The sequence below is a fragment of the Mesitornis unicolor genome, unplaced genomic scaffold (assembly GCF_000695765.1).
Source record: "Mesitornis unicolor isolate BGI_N332 unplaced genomic scaffold, ASM69576v1 scaffold27631, whole genome shotgun sequence".
Taxonomy (NCBI): Eukaryota; Metazoa; Chordata; class Aves; order Mesitornithiformes; family Mesitornithidae; genus Mesitornis; species Mesitornis unicolor.
This window is the reverse complement of record NW_010163549.1, coordinates 16069-33473: the sequence shown is the minus strand read 5'-3', so window position 1 is coordinate 33473 and position 17405 is coordinate 16069. Positions and strand designations below refer to the sequence as shown.

Sequence of the window (17405 nt, the reverse complement as noted above, 5' to 3'; positions counted from 1 at the left end):
TTATATTATTTAATACTTTCTTCCACGTGCACGTATTGAAACCTCAAATATTTTTAATATTTCTCAAGTCAAATTTTCAACACTGAAAAACCGTTACAATATCCAAAAGAGAAACTGCTGTATTTCATGAACTTGGAATATTACCATCATTAATTTTAAAATTTTAATACGTTTTAAATTAAAACTATTGAGTGCTTTCTGTTGTTAAGAGTTACTGTTTGTTATGTGAGGCTTGTAGAGCAAAAGCCCTGGAGAGTTTAAATTCTTGTAACTTAGATTATTAGCAACATACCATTGGAACAACTCATGTATCTGGGTTTTAAGTATAAGGGAAATATTGTTAAATTACCATCTAATAACTTTTCATGAAAGTACTAAGGTACAGGGAATATTCAAGTCCTTTAAATATGAAAACAGTTTAATGCCTTTTGGGGTACATCAGTCTCAGAAAACACACAAATCAAACAAATAACGCACTCCCACATCTTAAGTAGGGGACAGCACTTTATTTTGCCAATAAAAGACAGCTAATTTATCGGTAAGTAAAAATTTCCTAGCAGGACACTTATAAATAGTAAAACCAAGCCTGTGGATGTCAGGAATAAAACTCGATGTGTAGATTACACTCAAAGCCATTTAAAAAATGTGGATTTAAGTGGGTAAGTGCAGGGGACTAAGACAAAGGCACTCCAAGCAGGTACCACTCCAGGAAACACAATCCTCAGCGCCGTGCCTTATTTTCCATGTCTGAAAAGTAATTACAGAAAATGGCATCTTTGTTAATATTTGAGAATCTTCAAAATAAGAGTTGATGTACTTATACCTCACCAGTTACTGGCCCTACCCAATAACCTGGCACTTTGCAATATTTTCAGCATTGTCAGGGTTTGCAAATTGCTAATAACCTCAGTTACAAGAATTTAAACTCTCCAGGGCTGTTGCTCTGCAAGCCTCACATAACAAATGACAGCTATAACAACTCCAATAAATGGGTGTTTTGATTAAGCTCAAGCTAAAGCCCTGGCTTGAAAAGCAAGGAGTTTTTTCTCCTTTTTTTGTTATAAGCTGCTTTTTAACTTTTCATTCAAATTTTGTTTATACTGTAATAATATATAAAACCCACCTAATAAATTCCAAAATTTCAGGATATGAGCTCAGGGCTGCCAAGGCTTTTAGAAAAACCCAATTATTCTCTGCAACAGATGTCCAAAAAGACAACCTAGGCTGGATGGGCAGCAACAGGAGATCACCCACCCCTATTACCTCTCCTGTTTCAGCATCGCCACCTCCTCCTCTGTTTTTGCAAGGAGAGATTTAAGCGCTTCCAGCTCACTTTCACAGAATCACAGAATCACAGAATCACAGAACGTTAGGGACTGGAAGGGACCTCAAAAGATCATCTAGTCCAATCCCCCTGCCGGAGCAGGAACGCCTAGATGAGGTTGCACAGGAAGGCGTCCAGGCGGGTTTTGAATGTCTCCAGAGAAGGAGACTCCACAACCTCTCTGGGCAGCCTGTTCCAGTGCTCTGTTACCCTCACTGAGAAGAAGTTTCTTCTCAAATTTAAGTGGAACCTCCTGTGTTCCAGCTTGTGCCCATTACCTCTTGTCCTATCATTGTTTGTCACCGAGAAGAGCCTGGCTCCATCCTCGTGACACTCACCCTTTAAATATTTCTAAACATGAATGAGGTCTCCCCTCAGTCTCCTCTTCTGCAAACTAAAGAGACCCAGCTCCCTCAGCCGCTCCTCATAAGGGAGATGCTCCACTCCCTTGATCATCTTTGTAGCCCTTTTCTGATCGACCACTTCTTCTTTTGAGATCTTCTTCTTTCCGCTCTTTCTCGGCCACCTCTTCCTGTAAATGTTTGCAGACTTGTTGGCAAATCAGAAGAGATTCCTCCTTTTCCTTCAGCTCTTTCGTAAGTCTGCAGATGAAATAAAAAGGTATCAGCATTGTAGAAGAAAATAAAATATTAGACAAAAAGCTATGTATTCTTTATGAAGTTACATCTAGTGATGTGAACACAAAAATGGAAACTAAAACCAGAAAACAATTATTGCAAAAAAGCCACATTAAAATAATAAAATCAGGGTTTTTGCTCTCACTGCTCAGGAATCTGTATGTCATGTTGTGACATTTAATTTCAGGATTTACCTTGACTCTGAAATTCCATTTTCAGATTTAATTTTTTTCAGTTCATTCTGACAGACATCAAGTTCCGTTGATTTCACCCTAAGAAAACATTTTAAAAAGTGTATTTGTCCAAAGAAATAATAGCTTTTCCTCATGCAGTGATCTAAACATCAGCTTTGTTGACACGTTACCTAACTTGCATTTTCTATTTTAATTAAAAGCCAGACAACAAAAAGTTCTATTATTTCTAGACAATATTTTTCATTACCTGGAGGTTAAAACTCCAATGTCACCTCATCCTAACCCCGTATCACAACAAGTTTAATGTTGCAAACAAAAAAGTGAGATCTCACAACACTGGCCAAAGTTTCAAGTTAAGATATGAATAAAAATGAACAAATAACAAATTAGTAGGTAAGAAGGCTGAAAGCTTTGCGGGATTCTTGTCGTTATGTCATAATTTCACCAATTAATACCCATGGTTAAGCTTCATATTTACATTTAAACAGATACAGAATATGTAATTCTATTAAATTGTACCCATATGACATTGAAATTTTAATTACATTTGGAAAACCTTTACTTTAACTGTTTGTAAAATCTTTGTTTTCATACTCCATACTTGCATTATCATTAAAGTACTTTGTTGCTAAGCATTCCAAATATTTGCAACTTTGTTATGATCAGGCCCTCTGAATCAAGGAATCGAAACCAGAAAGTGCACATCACAGAGGAATGAATCCTTGCTTAAATTTCAGGAAAACACACCAAAAGACCGATGCTAGCTGGTCTGGAGATGGGCAGTACTGGATCATTACTCGTGACCTTAATATTTGAAACAGTAATTTTTATTTTCAGTAGTGCATTATAAAGGTTGCTGCTCTTTCTGAATGATTTTTTTACTGTGGTTTTTGGGTGGGCTGGATGGAGCCATCTTCTTCATTATGGTTTTGTATACTCTTCCTTGAAACCAAAAGTATGGTAAAATTACAAACCACAATAGTGTGCTGGTGCATGAGGAAAAGTCACAGCAAATTTACATTTGGGGAAAAAAAAATTAATCATAGTGACTCATTAAATAGGAAAGTTTCCAATTAGTTTTATTGCACCCTTCCCTCCATCCCAATCCTACACTGTGAAATGCTACTTTCCACGTACATTTTTAGTCCAGAAGTTATGTGGATTTCACAAAACTCATCCTAAACGGGTGTTAAATGAAGTGTGAACTAAGCCGAGCTAATCATGCTTGTTGCCATGCCACTGAAAGCCCTGCTGCCACTGCCGGGCTCAGTCAGGGGTTGGAAACACAGGCCTTTTAATGTGAAGTTAAAGTATTTTCTCTGTTGGTCAGAACCTTCTGAAATCATCACGGCAAGCAGCGCACTCCAAAAAAAAACCCTGTTCTGTTTCTGGACAGCAGCAAAACAAGCAGTGAGATAGCGCACATTACATTAACGGAAAGCATACATTAATGGAGAGCATACATTAACAGCTTCTTGTAGTGGTCCATCTCTGCGGTTACTTTCTGCAGCTTCAGTCCAGCTGTCTCTACTTGATTCGTTAAATCTGAAAACAAAAACATGGGTTTCAATGTATTTATACTAAAATAATTCACTTGTATCCATACTGTGGTTTAGCTGCATCTCAGACATCCTGACTCCACCTCAGTCAGGCAAAGTGGCACATCTCAGCTCTGTCTCCACCACAAATGGGCATCTGTGACAAGGACAGGTTCACAATTTGGAATATTTGGATTGATTTCTCACTGCTTACAAACCATATAAGCCACTTGTTTATATTTTCTTCTTAAGAATGACAAATTAATTTCATGGAGAAGGTGGAAGCACTGTTGCACTGCTGCACGCTCCAGAACAGCCTCCCAATTTCTGTCCGTACCCTGGCAGAGACCAGCTTTAGAGCAAGCAGCTGGGTTTGTTGGTATTTGGTTTCTTATTCTACCAGGAAACATCAAATTCAACTAAATGTAAATATGAAATGCTTTAAATCATACAGTTTGTACATAATGCTGAGAGCAAAAGCATGCAGGAAGGCAGACCTGAAAATAAGCTGCTAATGCTACCTAATATAAAACATTGACACTGAATTAATGGTACTATAGATTTTGTCTCAGTCTCTCTCAGCTAAATGTTATATTTCAGAACACATCACCTACCCATTTCAATCTGCCTTTTTCCCCAGTATATATCCCACTTCTTTTCCTCTGTACAATTAGTTTAATTTCTTTTATACAGTGTAAAGTACACACTACTCATCAGATGCATTCCCAAACTATCAGCATTTACAGAGAGCTTTGTTAAGAGAAAGATAAAATATCTTTGAGCTTGACTAAGCCCCTGCAAAAGTCAGTGGAAATTAATTATAGAAGCACTTGCTATACCACCTGCCACCGATGACAAAACAAATACAATAGATTTTTATATAATATACCACTGCCATTGCATTGATACATTTCAGACACAAACATACCAATGCAGTCACACATTCATTTTTGCAGTTGTTAAGAGACACTGATCTTAACATCAAAACAGCTTCTACTCCAATTCACATCACTCAGAGCCTTCATAGTGAAATGAGCAAACAGATGAGTGTAATTATGTATTAAAGAAAAAGAGCCTTTAATAATTCGGAATAGATTCACACAAAGTGTTGCCTGATGGACAGAAGCAGAAGGACCTGGACATTATAGATCCTCCTGGAGTTGATCTGTTTAAACGCCCCTTTTAACAGCATTAGAGAAATGTAAAAAGCGTGTTTAATCATCATATACAGTTTATATCAGCATCACACGAAAACACAGTGCGCAGCCCTGTTCTGATGCACTGGATACTGACTACACCTGCAACAATATTTAGTAAATAACCAGATTTTTAATAACCGTCCCTGCTCTTCTTCCTGTGATACCACATTTTCAGGTGCTTTGCTATGCCTGTGCTCCTCAAAGTGATGGACATTGGTCTGAAGCTCTTCCACAGCATTATTTTCAATGCTGCCCAAAGTGTGACCACAATAAATGGGGAGGGTAACTTAACTGCTCATTTTTGATGGCCAAGAGCAGTGAGGACAGATCTGATCCCCTGCAGTCACTTTCATTTACTTTAATTTCTTCAATGGGGCATTCTGCAGTCATGTGTTGTTCTATATACTTTGCCAAAGAGAAATAATTCAACCTTAATTTCCTGTCATTCATCCTGACGTTGCCATATGAAGTAAACGGCTCCGAATGCTGACACAAATAGGGGAAATGTTGGCTTCCTGCACCAAGACGACGTAGACAGAACACGTGGGAACAATCCAGCGGTGACAGCAGCAAGCTCTGCTGCAGCACGACTGCTTGGTTACAACAGATTAGGACCAAATTGCTGTAGAACACCACCATGAAAAGCAGAGCCCTTTGCCTTTCTTCGCACAGGGACAGCTACTACAGGCAGCTCTTCACAACCATCCTTTTTGGACTAATTTTTAAAAGCTGTTACAGAATATCTCTGGCAATTATTAATAAATGTGGTCTTTTCGCCTCTTCCTAGATGTGGGAGTACAAACATAAGTTCTGGAAGAAAGGAAAAGGAGAGGGATTACACTTATTTTGGTTCTAGTGCTTCGGGTGGTCCTTTCAGCTCTGTTTCTTCTTTACCCAATTTGTTTTGAGAAGTTTTCATAATAACTGAGCACTGGACAGGAGGTTTTCACGAGGGAGTAGATGGATTCAATTATACGACTGGTTTCTGCAAATCTTCTCTAGATCTCCCAACAAAGGCAATGGGAGCTGATGAGCAGAAAGTCTGAGGGGTGAGACCCACACCCACACCCAGAGACTAAATAATACAGATTGCAATCAAGTCTGGAAAACATAGTACAAAAGAAGAAAGTAATAAAAGAATGGTAATAGAAATGGAAACTTACACTGAAAACTTGCTGAATAAAGAAAAATATTTAATTCAAATACTCATGTAAAAATGTTCTCCAGTGATTAAAAGTGAAGCTTATCGCAAAACATGCAAACCAACAAAAAGCATTCACACTTTGTAATACTGAAACTCAGTTTAAAGCTTTTAAAGAAGTACTGCATGTTAAAGAATCTTCAGGCCAAAGCCATCTCAGTATTGTTCACATTCAGTTTTACTCATCTTTGTGATTCACAATGGATCTTACCATAGTCACAGTCACCAGTGACCTCAGGCAGTACGTGTGATCACTCTGCCACCAAACTGGGACAAAACCTCTGCATTTAACAGCACAGAACACGCACAAAGAAAAGACGTGAAGAATCAAAGGAAAATAACTAAAGTTAGTGACTGTTTCCTCTTATTTGGGTGAATTCCCACAGATGCAGCCCATAGCACCTGCAGAAACACCAAGCACAGCGTCCACTCAGCCATGGGTTTCAGGAAAGCAGCCACCCAGTTTTCAATCTCCCCAGCTGCCTGGCCCATGGCATGGTGCTAAGGAAGGCTCCAGTTCTGGCTTTGTAAAGAGCAACAACTGGTAAAGTTTTCAGTGAAAAAAAATAAAAATAAAAGCACTGTGAACTATATTCATATTGGGTTAACAGCTACTCTGCAAGCCATTGATTTTGCAGCTAATTTGTAACAGATTCACAATGATACCAGTTCAGAAGCATGCATGACAGAACCTTGAGATTTTCTACTTTTCCTGCAAAACCTACTAAAAAATCCAAGATACTTTCTGAAAATGTTGGTCTCATCTAAATAGAAGCTTAATGTTTCACACACATTGAAGAAAAGACCATTTGCCAGTAGTTAAGACTTTCTACAGAGCTAGCCCAGCTCAAATAGATATTGTCATTGAAGTAATTACTTGAGACCCTTTTGCCTTAGCACCAGCTTAGCTCCTGGTGGACAAAAAAGCAACAGCACAGCTCTATTTTGATCAATGCCAGTCATGGTATGAATCTGTTCTGCATCACTAAGTCTCTGGTCTAAAATGACTGTGCCTACTTAAGAATAAATGCATGTCTACAAAGTTCATCTGCTTCCAATTTCAGCAACAAAGCCCATTTCTCAATACCTAGCTGAGGACTGCAAACGAGATTTGCTGCTTCAAACAACCTAATGAAGAAAACAGCACAGGGAGAAAGTAGTTTCATATTCCCTTTATTTAAGCATGGTTTGGGGAACAACTGGCAGAGAGTAACAAGATGGGCTGTGACTCATTATACCCAGCACTGGGCCATCCTGTTCACGTTCTCATCAAGAAGCAGAAAGGCTGCGTGGGCTGCACGTGCTGTCCTCCAGTCCTGCTGACTGCAAACATCCCATCCCAGGGCACGTGTACCAGCAGTAGACAATTTGAAGAATCACAGATTTTAATATTTCTTGTTCTATTAAGCTTTATGAAATCCTCATGGTGAATCAGCCAGGTAGAGATTGCCAGGTTCAGCCTTCTGCCCAGAGCAGTGCTGCTGACAACCAGATAAAGTTATCTGTGCTTTTATTCTTGCAAAATTCTGTGTCTGAGTTTCTGTGCCAGTCCCTTCCATGCCCAAAAGAGCTCTTTAAGTGCTGCTCGCCTTTTAGTGGAGGCCATTTCTCACAACCACCAGCATTGGGGAGGTTTTGCTCAGCCTGCCATCCTGATCTGAGGTAATACATGGTACTTGTATTCTCTTCCCACACTGTACCACCCTCTGCTAAAAAAGGCTTTTCCCCAAGGCTTATCCCAAACCTCCCAAGCTCCAAGCTGTGGCCTATGTGCCCTGTCCCAGCAGAGACTGGAGCCACCATCACCCTACCTCCCCCCCCAGGCACTCCCAGGCTGTTGGCAGGTCCCCTCTCAGCCAGCCAGGACCAGCCCAGCTCTCACAATTAATCTCATTTTAGGATCAACCTTTTTCAGAGACTTAGTCTGTATATACATGAACACAAGTACTCTGTATTACCTCAGATCAAGATGGTGGGCTGAGTGAAGCCTCCCTGAGGCTGCTGGGTGGTTCACACAGGCCTTCACAGCCTTCAGTGGCCTTCACGGTGGAAATGGAGAGCAGCACTTCAGTGTTTCTGGGCATGGAAGGGAACAGCTGACACAGAAATTCAGACACAAGAGCCACAGTATGGCTGTAATGAAACTGAGGCAGAGAGGGAGGAGGGAAACACAGCCCAGCAACATCACAGGGATGGGCAGAAAGAAACAGAATCCAAGGGGTCAGGAAAATATTGGGGGCTCAAACCTGGAAGATGGCAGGAGATTGAAAAGAAGAAGACAGACTGGAACCCAGCTCCTGCTGCTTCATTTCTTTGGTATTCTGGGAAACAGGAGGTTGTAGGTGTTCTGCAAAATTTACTAAAAGAATGTTCTTTGTAGGGAGCAACCTATGAGGCCCTGAATATTGGCTAATAAGCTGTGTCAAAAAAGGGTAAGAATATTTAAGTTTTCTTAGAATGTTTGTGCTAGACCAAATTCAGAAGTATGCTTGACATAGACACTTTGGAATATGATTGTTTAAAAAGCATACTAGAGAAACTGTGAGAAACACGAAATATATACATGAAAAATGACTGTGTCAGACTGGGAATAATTTGCCTCACTGTATGTTTCTAAGGAGATCAAAGAAGTGAGCTAAATACTCAAAGTCTTTGCATGCACACAACAGAATTATTTACTTTTATTTATAATATTTCATGTACTGTGCTCTCTGCAATAAATTATTTTGTATACACAAGAAAGTACTCCTATATTTAATTGTGACTCACAAGCACAAGCCTGTCTGGAAGGAGCCCAGGGCCAGCCTCCAGCCACACAGATTTACATCCCCTGTGGAGACCTGACCAGTGCCACCAGGAAGCCTCTAAATCACAGAAAGCTGCCAGGAACCAGGAGGACGTGCCAGAAGAAGGAGTGCCTGTTCCTTATCTCCACCAGCATATGTTGCTGATCACTGCCAGAACTGAGCTGTCTGGACCTCGGTCTAGACGAGCATGTCAGTTCTTTCATGCTTGTACATAAAACAAGCTCAGAAAAAGCAAGAGAAGGGAACAAATTCTAGTTTTTCTGAATGGTACAAATCTAGAACATTCTCAGTGCCCTCAAAAAAAAAAAAGCCAGCAACTGCAGATACCATACAAACATGACAGCAACCTTTTCCAAGCCCTTATGAAGAAAGTAATTAGAGAAATGCTGCTATCCCCACAAACCCTGCTCCCCTCTCCTTACGTGATATTCACTCAGCCACGGCCAGGGTTCACACCCCAGCATCAAAGGATTTGTTCCTTAAGCTGAATTTTCTGCAAATGTTCAAACCCAAGCTCACTGGGATGTGTCAGGATTGGTCCTACAGGCCTCCTTCTCCTACGTATTAAAATTGAAATACTCTCCTTTACCTACTGGCTAGGAAAACTGAAGGTGAGAAAATGGAGCTTCTGACCTTAATTTTCCTTGGAAGCAGATTTTATTTTTCTCAGTGGTTACAGCAAGCAAATGAAACAAAACATAATAAATAATTTCCTTTTAACATGGATTCCTGCTTTTCCTCAATCAGCAAAGTGAGGCCTTTCTGTACCTAAATTATCCTCAGACACAGCCCCATCCCCACACCTTGCTGAAGGGAACTGGGGCACTCTTTTAATCACATTCATGTGGTTCCTCTCCCACTTTTGAAGCCTGCTGAAAAGCACTAATAAGCCATCGCTTTGTCTCCCCGATTTGTCACATTATGTTCAAACACCACCACTGCACTCCTCAGCTCTGCCCTTCAAATTCTCAGCACTGCAGCTGGAAATAAAAATATTTCAACAGTACTTGTAGTATGAATAGGGGATATTCGAACCACAGCCTACCTAAAACTACAGGAAACTATTCTCTCTTTACATTTTCAAAGTGGTCTTTAAAGTGTCATTAAAGACCCTTCATATCGCTGAAAACACTGCTCCTTCTCTCCATGAAAAGTGCTAACGTTCCCACTCAAACTCCTCATCTACTCCCCCAGCTGCCTGCAGTTCTCAATCATCTCTCATTAGTCGCATTGTATCAGCAGACCACTGCTAAGGTTATATTTAGTAACTTAAGTAGCCTATGAAGCAGGAGCATTAAAAGATTTACAAGAGATTTCATGTGCACAGCAATTTAAGCCCATATAGAGGTGAACCTCTCACTACAAACGGGCAAAAGAAAAACTGCAGCGCCTTGGTGAAGGAAAATCATTCCCTCTCTGTGATTAAGCAGAGGAAAGGATTTGGCTCGTGATAAAAATGAAAGCATTGATACCAGCTCCTCTCTGTTGCAGCCCTTCTGCCGCCCCGACCAAGAACACAGAAAAGACACCATCACCAGGCACTATTGATTTTTATATATATATTAATTTTAAGTCTATTTGATTAGGCAGTTATTCACTAGACCTTACCCTGCATTGAGTGTTTTGCAAGATCTGTCATCTCTACTTAACTGCCACTACTACTACTTAACATTGCGAGCCTGAAAAGTGGTATGAAACTAGCAAATTCACCTCTCTGGCAACATGTAACTCATAAAGATAATTTTTGAAAAGTCATGAGAAGCATGAGAACCAAGAAACAAAAGTAGAAACTAAAGCTTAGTTTCAGCTCTTGCTGAATATTTTGTATGACAGCAGTCATTTGCAATTTGTAATGCTATGATAAATACACAAACCAAGAATCTTCAAAGTACTGAGTGCAGAAAGGAAAATATTTTCAGAACATATAAATCACAAACTCTGGTAGGTTTTGTTTTTTTTCTGGAGCATTGAACTATTCTGGTACCAAAGAGGGATGTTAGCTTCAAAGTAGCTTGTGGGAAGAAAAGGTAAACTAAAATTAAATAAAAAATTCCCTCTTAGACAATGGACACACCAGATCTAGCTGATTTCTACACAGTGACTTTATATGGTGTAAATCCACTTACTGGAATTGATTTTCACTAAGAACAAGTGAGGCAAATTAAAATAAAAACAACATCCCTGGTTCCCACTAATTTATTTTAATACAAAGGCAAACTCATGTAGCATTTGGTGCTTGTTTCATGAAGAAAATGATGCCCTGCATTCCAAAGAGCACATTTTTATCATCAGTGCGTTTGCTGGCTTTATTTCCCCAATCCAGCAAAGGGTTCCACATAGACAGACCTCGCCAATGCCAATGGATTTGTGTTGTACTGAAGGGTAGAATAAAATCACCTGAGCTAAGCAGCCTTTCTGGCTTGAAATCTCCTTTTGGATAGTCCAGTCTGGATAGTCAAACATTTTACTGCTTCTTAATAACTGATTTATTATTAAGTAACTGCCACATTTTTTTATTCATAACAGTAAATTTTCAAATACCTCACATCAAACGACCTGCTCAGCTGATACTTTAGCTGGTCATTAAGATTTCACAGCACCTGCATGAATTCCATACACGAACTTTTGTGGGATTTTTTCCTCCTCCACAAAATCTCTGCCATTTCAAGCTTTTATTCTACGCAGTTTAAAAAAGAAACCTGATGTGTAAAATAATTAAATAGTGAGTCAAATGGCAGAGCGTGATGAACAAGGTCACCCCTCTGCTCCAGTGTTACACTGCCGAGATGCCTGAGGATCCACTCAGGTACGCTCACCACTGAGATAACTTTCAGCGAACCCGTTATATACTCTATTTTTTATTTTTAAATCACACTTCTCTGGAAACATATTTAAAATGTATGAGTAAGCAGGAGAGATAACGTGGCAGTGCACTTCATGGACTTCTTGTAGGAAGGAGTAGCTCTGTAGAGCAATAAAATTTCAAAACTTTATAAATGTAAACATGCAGCTTCCAAAACATTCCTTTAGAGTGGACAGAAATAAGAGAAAAATAAAGATGGCAGATCTTGACTAGGTCTCCTATCAAGGCTAGCAGTGACAAAAAATTAATGAAGATGTAAACATGAATAAAACTTCTTCAGAATATTATAACATTTTATGCTTCCCTCAAGAGCCAAGCCTTCACTTTCAGTTATGTCACATCAAAGTGAAAAACACTAATTTAGTTCAGTAAATCCCACTTTTTTTTCTCACCTCAAAACCAGAACTCTATAGCTGCTTGTATTTACACTGAATTCCATGAGCAGCATAACTGGTGAGAGCTAAACCACAAACGTTCACCACAAATTAACTTGGAGAAGAAATGAAGGCAAAAACCACTCATTGTTTAGTGGCCATGGTGGCATTGGGTTGATGGTTGGACTTGTTGATTTTAGAGTGTTTTTCCAATCTTAATATTCTGTGATTCAGAGTCATACCCACAAAGGTGGTACGTGGTGCCAGGTACAGTCTGAACGCCCAGTCATCGGCCAGCCAATCCCATCACTATAAAAACTACAACGTACAGCTGCTTAAACCATAAATATGGAACAGAAAACACAAAAATGTAGAAACAAAATCCATCAGTGCTGCTACAGATACAGATCTACAGGATTTATGGGGACACAGTGAAATTTTCCACCAGAAGCAAGTAAAGGGGGGCTGATGTAAAACATCCTGAGCTGCTGCTGACAGCATGAGGTGACCAGGAGCTGTGGCGTGTGTGAGGTGCCAGCACGGCAGGGAGAGGACAGTTTGCTGTGGGCACCTTTGATCTGCTCCACTGAAACACCAGACACCACAAAAGCACACACTGTCCCTTGAGTCACTGCCATGGGAAAGCAGACACTGGAACTGAAGCACCCCAGAAGGACGTGAAGCTGCTGCTCAGCTCAATGCAACACCCAAACCATGCTGTGATTTGATTCAAGGATATAGAAATATCAGCTGCTTCCTCATGCTTTACTCACCATGCATCACAGACTATTAGTTCAGGATATAATAATGTACTGTTCCTTTTCCCCCAGGATTTGTGCATCTGTCATCACCCAGGCCAAAAGCACTCCAGGTATTCAGGACCGGCATTTCCCGGCTCAGTTACAGAGCAGCCAAGGTACCCAATTTTTCAGTGTTTTCAACGGCTTAAAAGTCAGTTTAACTTGGTTCTCTGTATCAAGAACGTTGTCACGCCTCTTGTCCCAAAGAGAACAAAAGTTTCATGGGGTTTTCAACAATTTTTTTCAGCCTAAGATTTAAATGTAAAATTCAATGACTTTTCCAGCCGTACCACCCTTGTGAAAGCTACAGCCAATTTTATTTGCATTAATATAAAAAAATCATTGATTAAATTTGGTAATAGTCTAAGCCACTGAAAACAGTGATCATCTTATAGGAAACATTGAGCAATCTTGGTTTTCTTATACAGCAATACTTAAAGAAATGATGGGCAGGATGATGCACAGGCTGGAACAGGTCCTCCAGAACAGGAATTTCTTTGTAAGCACTGATTTTTTCAGCACAAAATGTAGAGATGCTTTACTGAACCTGCTCATTGTATTGTCCTCATATTACAGTTATTGCTCTATAGTTATGCATCTCAATTAAAGTTAAGAAATTAGAGCCTAAATATAACTAACTGCTCGATGGGATGGGATTTGTCTGATGTAAAATGTCAACTTAGGGAAGTAAATTCAGATTTTGAGAAGATGGGCCACAAAGCCATGCAAGCATCACAAAAAAAAAATACAAACTGCAAGCATCTTTCTTTGGTCTTCTAACATAAGAAAGTGGCAAATCTCCATGCAGTTAAAAGTGGAGAAAACTGAAGAACATGTATTTTTACAGTGTATGTGAACAATCTGTGCACTCCCTATTTACTGGAACCTCTGAAGTAAACAGCTTCACAAAACTGAAAGGGGAACTCTAATAAGGGTAGTTTTTGTATCAGCACAAGTGCAATGACACAAATACCTCATGTAAAGATGTTAAACCACGTATTGCAAAACTTAAAAGATTGTCTTATTAGGCTCAAGGACTTCTTAAATCAAGCCAAGACATGCAAGGAAGACAGATTACCCTATAATTACTCTATAATTGCGATTTTACCATCCCTACTTCTTCCTTTGAGTCACGCTGTGGTTTGCAGAGGTGAGGACAGGAGACCTAATTCAATGCACTTGAGACTTCCTACAGCAGCAGTGAGTGCCAACACTCCAGCTCCCAGAAATGCATGAGACCACCACTGAAGCCACAGTCTCAGCCACTTCACCAGAAAAATGTAACTCAGTAACATGAAAATTATCCAAGTTAAACTGGAAAAAATAAAATCTACAGTTCTGGATATTGTGCAAAGGACTCTGGTGCTTACACTACAGAGGAACTACAGCAGCCTGCGCACCAGCAGATAACTTCACTTGTGCCACACACAATGGTTTTTTATTTTCTCAACACAAATTAAATGTTAAAGTATACTTGAGAAGGAGCTGTTTTTGCATTGAGATTGTTTTATTTTGATTAATTTTTCCACCTAAAAAACACATGTCAAATGTAGTTCTGTTTCCTCAAGGCAGTCAGGTAGTAGAACCATTTTGAAAACTGCAGAAACTCCAATTTCTAGAGAAAGGTAAATAATAAAGTGATCTAACTGCTTATGATATATCACCACTCATGTCTATTTATACAGACAATAAGATACTCCTAAAAAGAAAGTGGAAATAAGCTTTCTGGTTATACTGAACAGAGAAGAAAGCCAAGTATTAGAGCAATACTCAAGACACTTTCAGTGCAGTGAGAGCCTCTCAGGCCCGTCTCTAGGGTTACTCCAGTGTAAGTAAAGGCAGAAAGTGAATGTCAAGAAACAAAACATACAGACTAAAAGTACGTAATCACCAAATTTTGGGCTGTGGCACTGCGATAGTCAAACCTGGCACTCAGACATGTACACGCATTATTTCGATATAATGCCAATCTCTTAATGGAGGAAAAGCACACGTCTTTTCAACACAAACAAATGCATTTTTAGCATCTTTTCCCAACAAGTTTCAATTAAAACATGAAGAGTCACAGGTGGCCTCCTGCTCTTGTGACAAGCAACATGATTTAGGTAACCAGTGAAACCAGTTAATTCCTTCAGTTTTATCTTTTCTAGTGATGTCATCTTGAAGTTATTTGGAATTAGGGGTTTATTATTATTTTTTACCCAGGCTCTTGTCTGAAATATATAATACATAGATACATACATATGTACATACATATATATAATACACACATATATATAAATATATAATACACATATATTTCATATATATTGAAGGATCAGTGAAATTCCTTCACCATGACTAGCACCAAGTGCTACTGCTTCCCATTTGACATTACACAGGGTGCATAAGGCAGCGTGGTAATTATGTACCAATTTGATGACTCAAAGCCGTGCCCAGAACAGCACAACCCCTCTGGACTCTGAAGGTCTTAAAATGCAGTGCTAAGAATGCAGCATCCATTTAAAATGAAGGGAGATTTGAGAGATACCAATACAAATAATGATCTTGTAATGCGTTATTGTCTCAGCAAAGTTCACAAGATTTTTTTAAGGCTCTAGAGGGTCCTCTTGAAATCTGTAAGAGCAACGATAACACTTGAAATTATCCTATCAAGGGCAGATCATTAGACAGACTCAAATTTAATGAATTAGGAGAATAGAAACTGGCTTAGCCTGTCCTACTTCTCAGTTCTGTTGCTGATAGCCAAAATTCTGCCTGGCCTTCCACTCAAAAGGACAGGATTTCCTTTGATTTTAAAAGAAAAAAAAAAATTCTCCCTGATGTTTTAATTAAGACTGACAAGTAACAGTATAATTGTATTACCACAATCTTTATTGTTTTACTCCCTTCCTTAATTTTTCCCCATTACTCACCTGACCTGTGTCCCCAGCAGGGTGACTCTCTCCAGGTGACCTATGGCACAACACCCACTTCTTATTTGGGCCTGAGCAGAGCTGTGAGTGCTTTCATAGCAACAGCCACAACTTAAGTGCTTTAAATATATTTTTTTCCATTTCATTTTACTTGGACATTTGCTCAAAACATGACAATTCTCTTACCTAACGTTTCCTTTTGCAGTTCCCGGCACCTGCTCTGCAGCTCATTCCCTTGCTGCAGTGAAGTCTGAAGCTGCTGAGTTTTCAGCTCAACCATGTCGGCCATCACCGTCAGATGCTTTACCTTTTCCTGGAGGCATTCGTTCTCTCGCTGGGTTTTTGCCAATCTTTGATTCAATTTGGGGATTTCTGAGGAGGAAAAAAAATCATATAGGCTGTTGTCAAATTTTCCTTCTTCACTAAAATTTTACACCTGATTCATGACACCAAGACTTCAGCGTCTGTAATCCTAGTTTGGGTATTTGGATATTTTCATTATCTACAATACTTCCCAACTACTCTGCACTTAAATCAATTCATTGTTAGACTAAATGATGTAAATACCAAAACACTTAAAGTTCTTATACTTTTTTTCTACTTGCCATTAATTAACCAAGTCTAAATATGTACATATACAAGGACTTATATAAACTGTTTTCAAACTAACCAAGCAAAGTGATCTAGGCATAAAGAAGAGCACCTCATGTAACATTTTTCTTCTCAAAATCTGAATGGAAAACAAGTTCTGGAAATCTTGCTGGTAAAATAAACCAAAAACCTACTGTATATTAATATGTTGCCATACAGCAGTAATGAACAACTGAAACAGAACATAAAAGCTTTTGAACAGCACTCACAGGCCAAAAAAATAATGATGTGTGACTAAGTCATTTTAATTTAGAAAGCCAGATGTAAGGATGTATTTCTCAGTGGGAAATAATGAATGCACTCACGAATACATGGCACATGTAATGGTACATGTAATAATTAAAAGAACCTGAAAGGCTGCACTTCTGCTTCCATACAGATATTCTATATATTTGCTGTATTACAACAAATAAAACAAAGGATACTGCAGAAAAGAAACCTTAAAATGAATCTCTTTGGACTTTAAGATGCCTGCAGAAAGACACATTCCTATTCCCTGTGTTAGCTACAAGCAGGCAGAGAATTAGCAGAGGAAGAGAGGAACCTTTTGGGATGTACAATTCAGCTTAATTAGGAGATGAAGTAATGAATTAAAAAGCGTGCTATTGACACTGACATTTCAATTAATTGTCCTTACAAAACCTGACTACTACAGAATGATTTTCCGGTCATGTTCACCCACAGTGGGCACGAGCCCGCCTCTGGACGCCCTGGCCACACTGTCCCCATGTGATGTGTGCCCCTCGCTCATGCACCACAGCTGCCCCACTCATTTCTACCCAGTCTGAACAAAGCAATCATTGAACACATTAAAAATTACTCCTCGTTAGCTGAAAAATTACTCTTCCTGAAGCTGTGGATTTGCACTGGAGTTGATGGTTTCCCCACTGGTGATTTGGGC

The 17405-nt window shown here is 39.4% G+C and overlaps 1 protein-coding gene across 1 annotated transcript in view; it reads right to left on the bottom strand.

Moving 5' to 3' along the window:
• Positions 1-1263: 1263 nt before the first annotated feature.
• The window catches only part of LOC104548084 (protein Daple-like), a gene marked incomplete at both ends in the record, with an annotated part of 25055 nt that continues 8913 nt past the window's right edge, over positions 1264-17405 (bottom strand). The window contains 6 exons of the mRNA XM_010194003.1: positions 1264-1332; positions 2157-2234; positions 3620-3701; positions 16040-16225; positions 16639-16676; positions 17183-17288. Coding sequence (XP_010192305.1) covers positions 1264-1332; positions 2157-2234; positions 3620-3701; positions 16040-16225; positions 16639-16676; positions 17183-17288 — 559 coding nt within the window. The remainder of the gene's footprint in view (positions 1333-2156; positions 2235-3619; positions 3702-16039; positions 16226-16638; positions 16677-17182; positions 17289-17405) is intronic.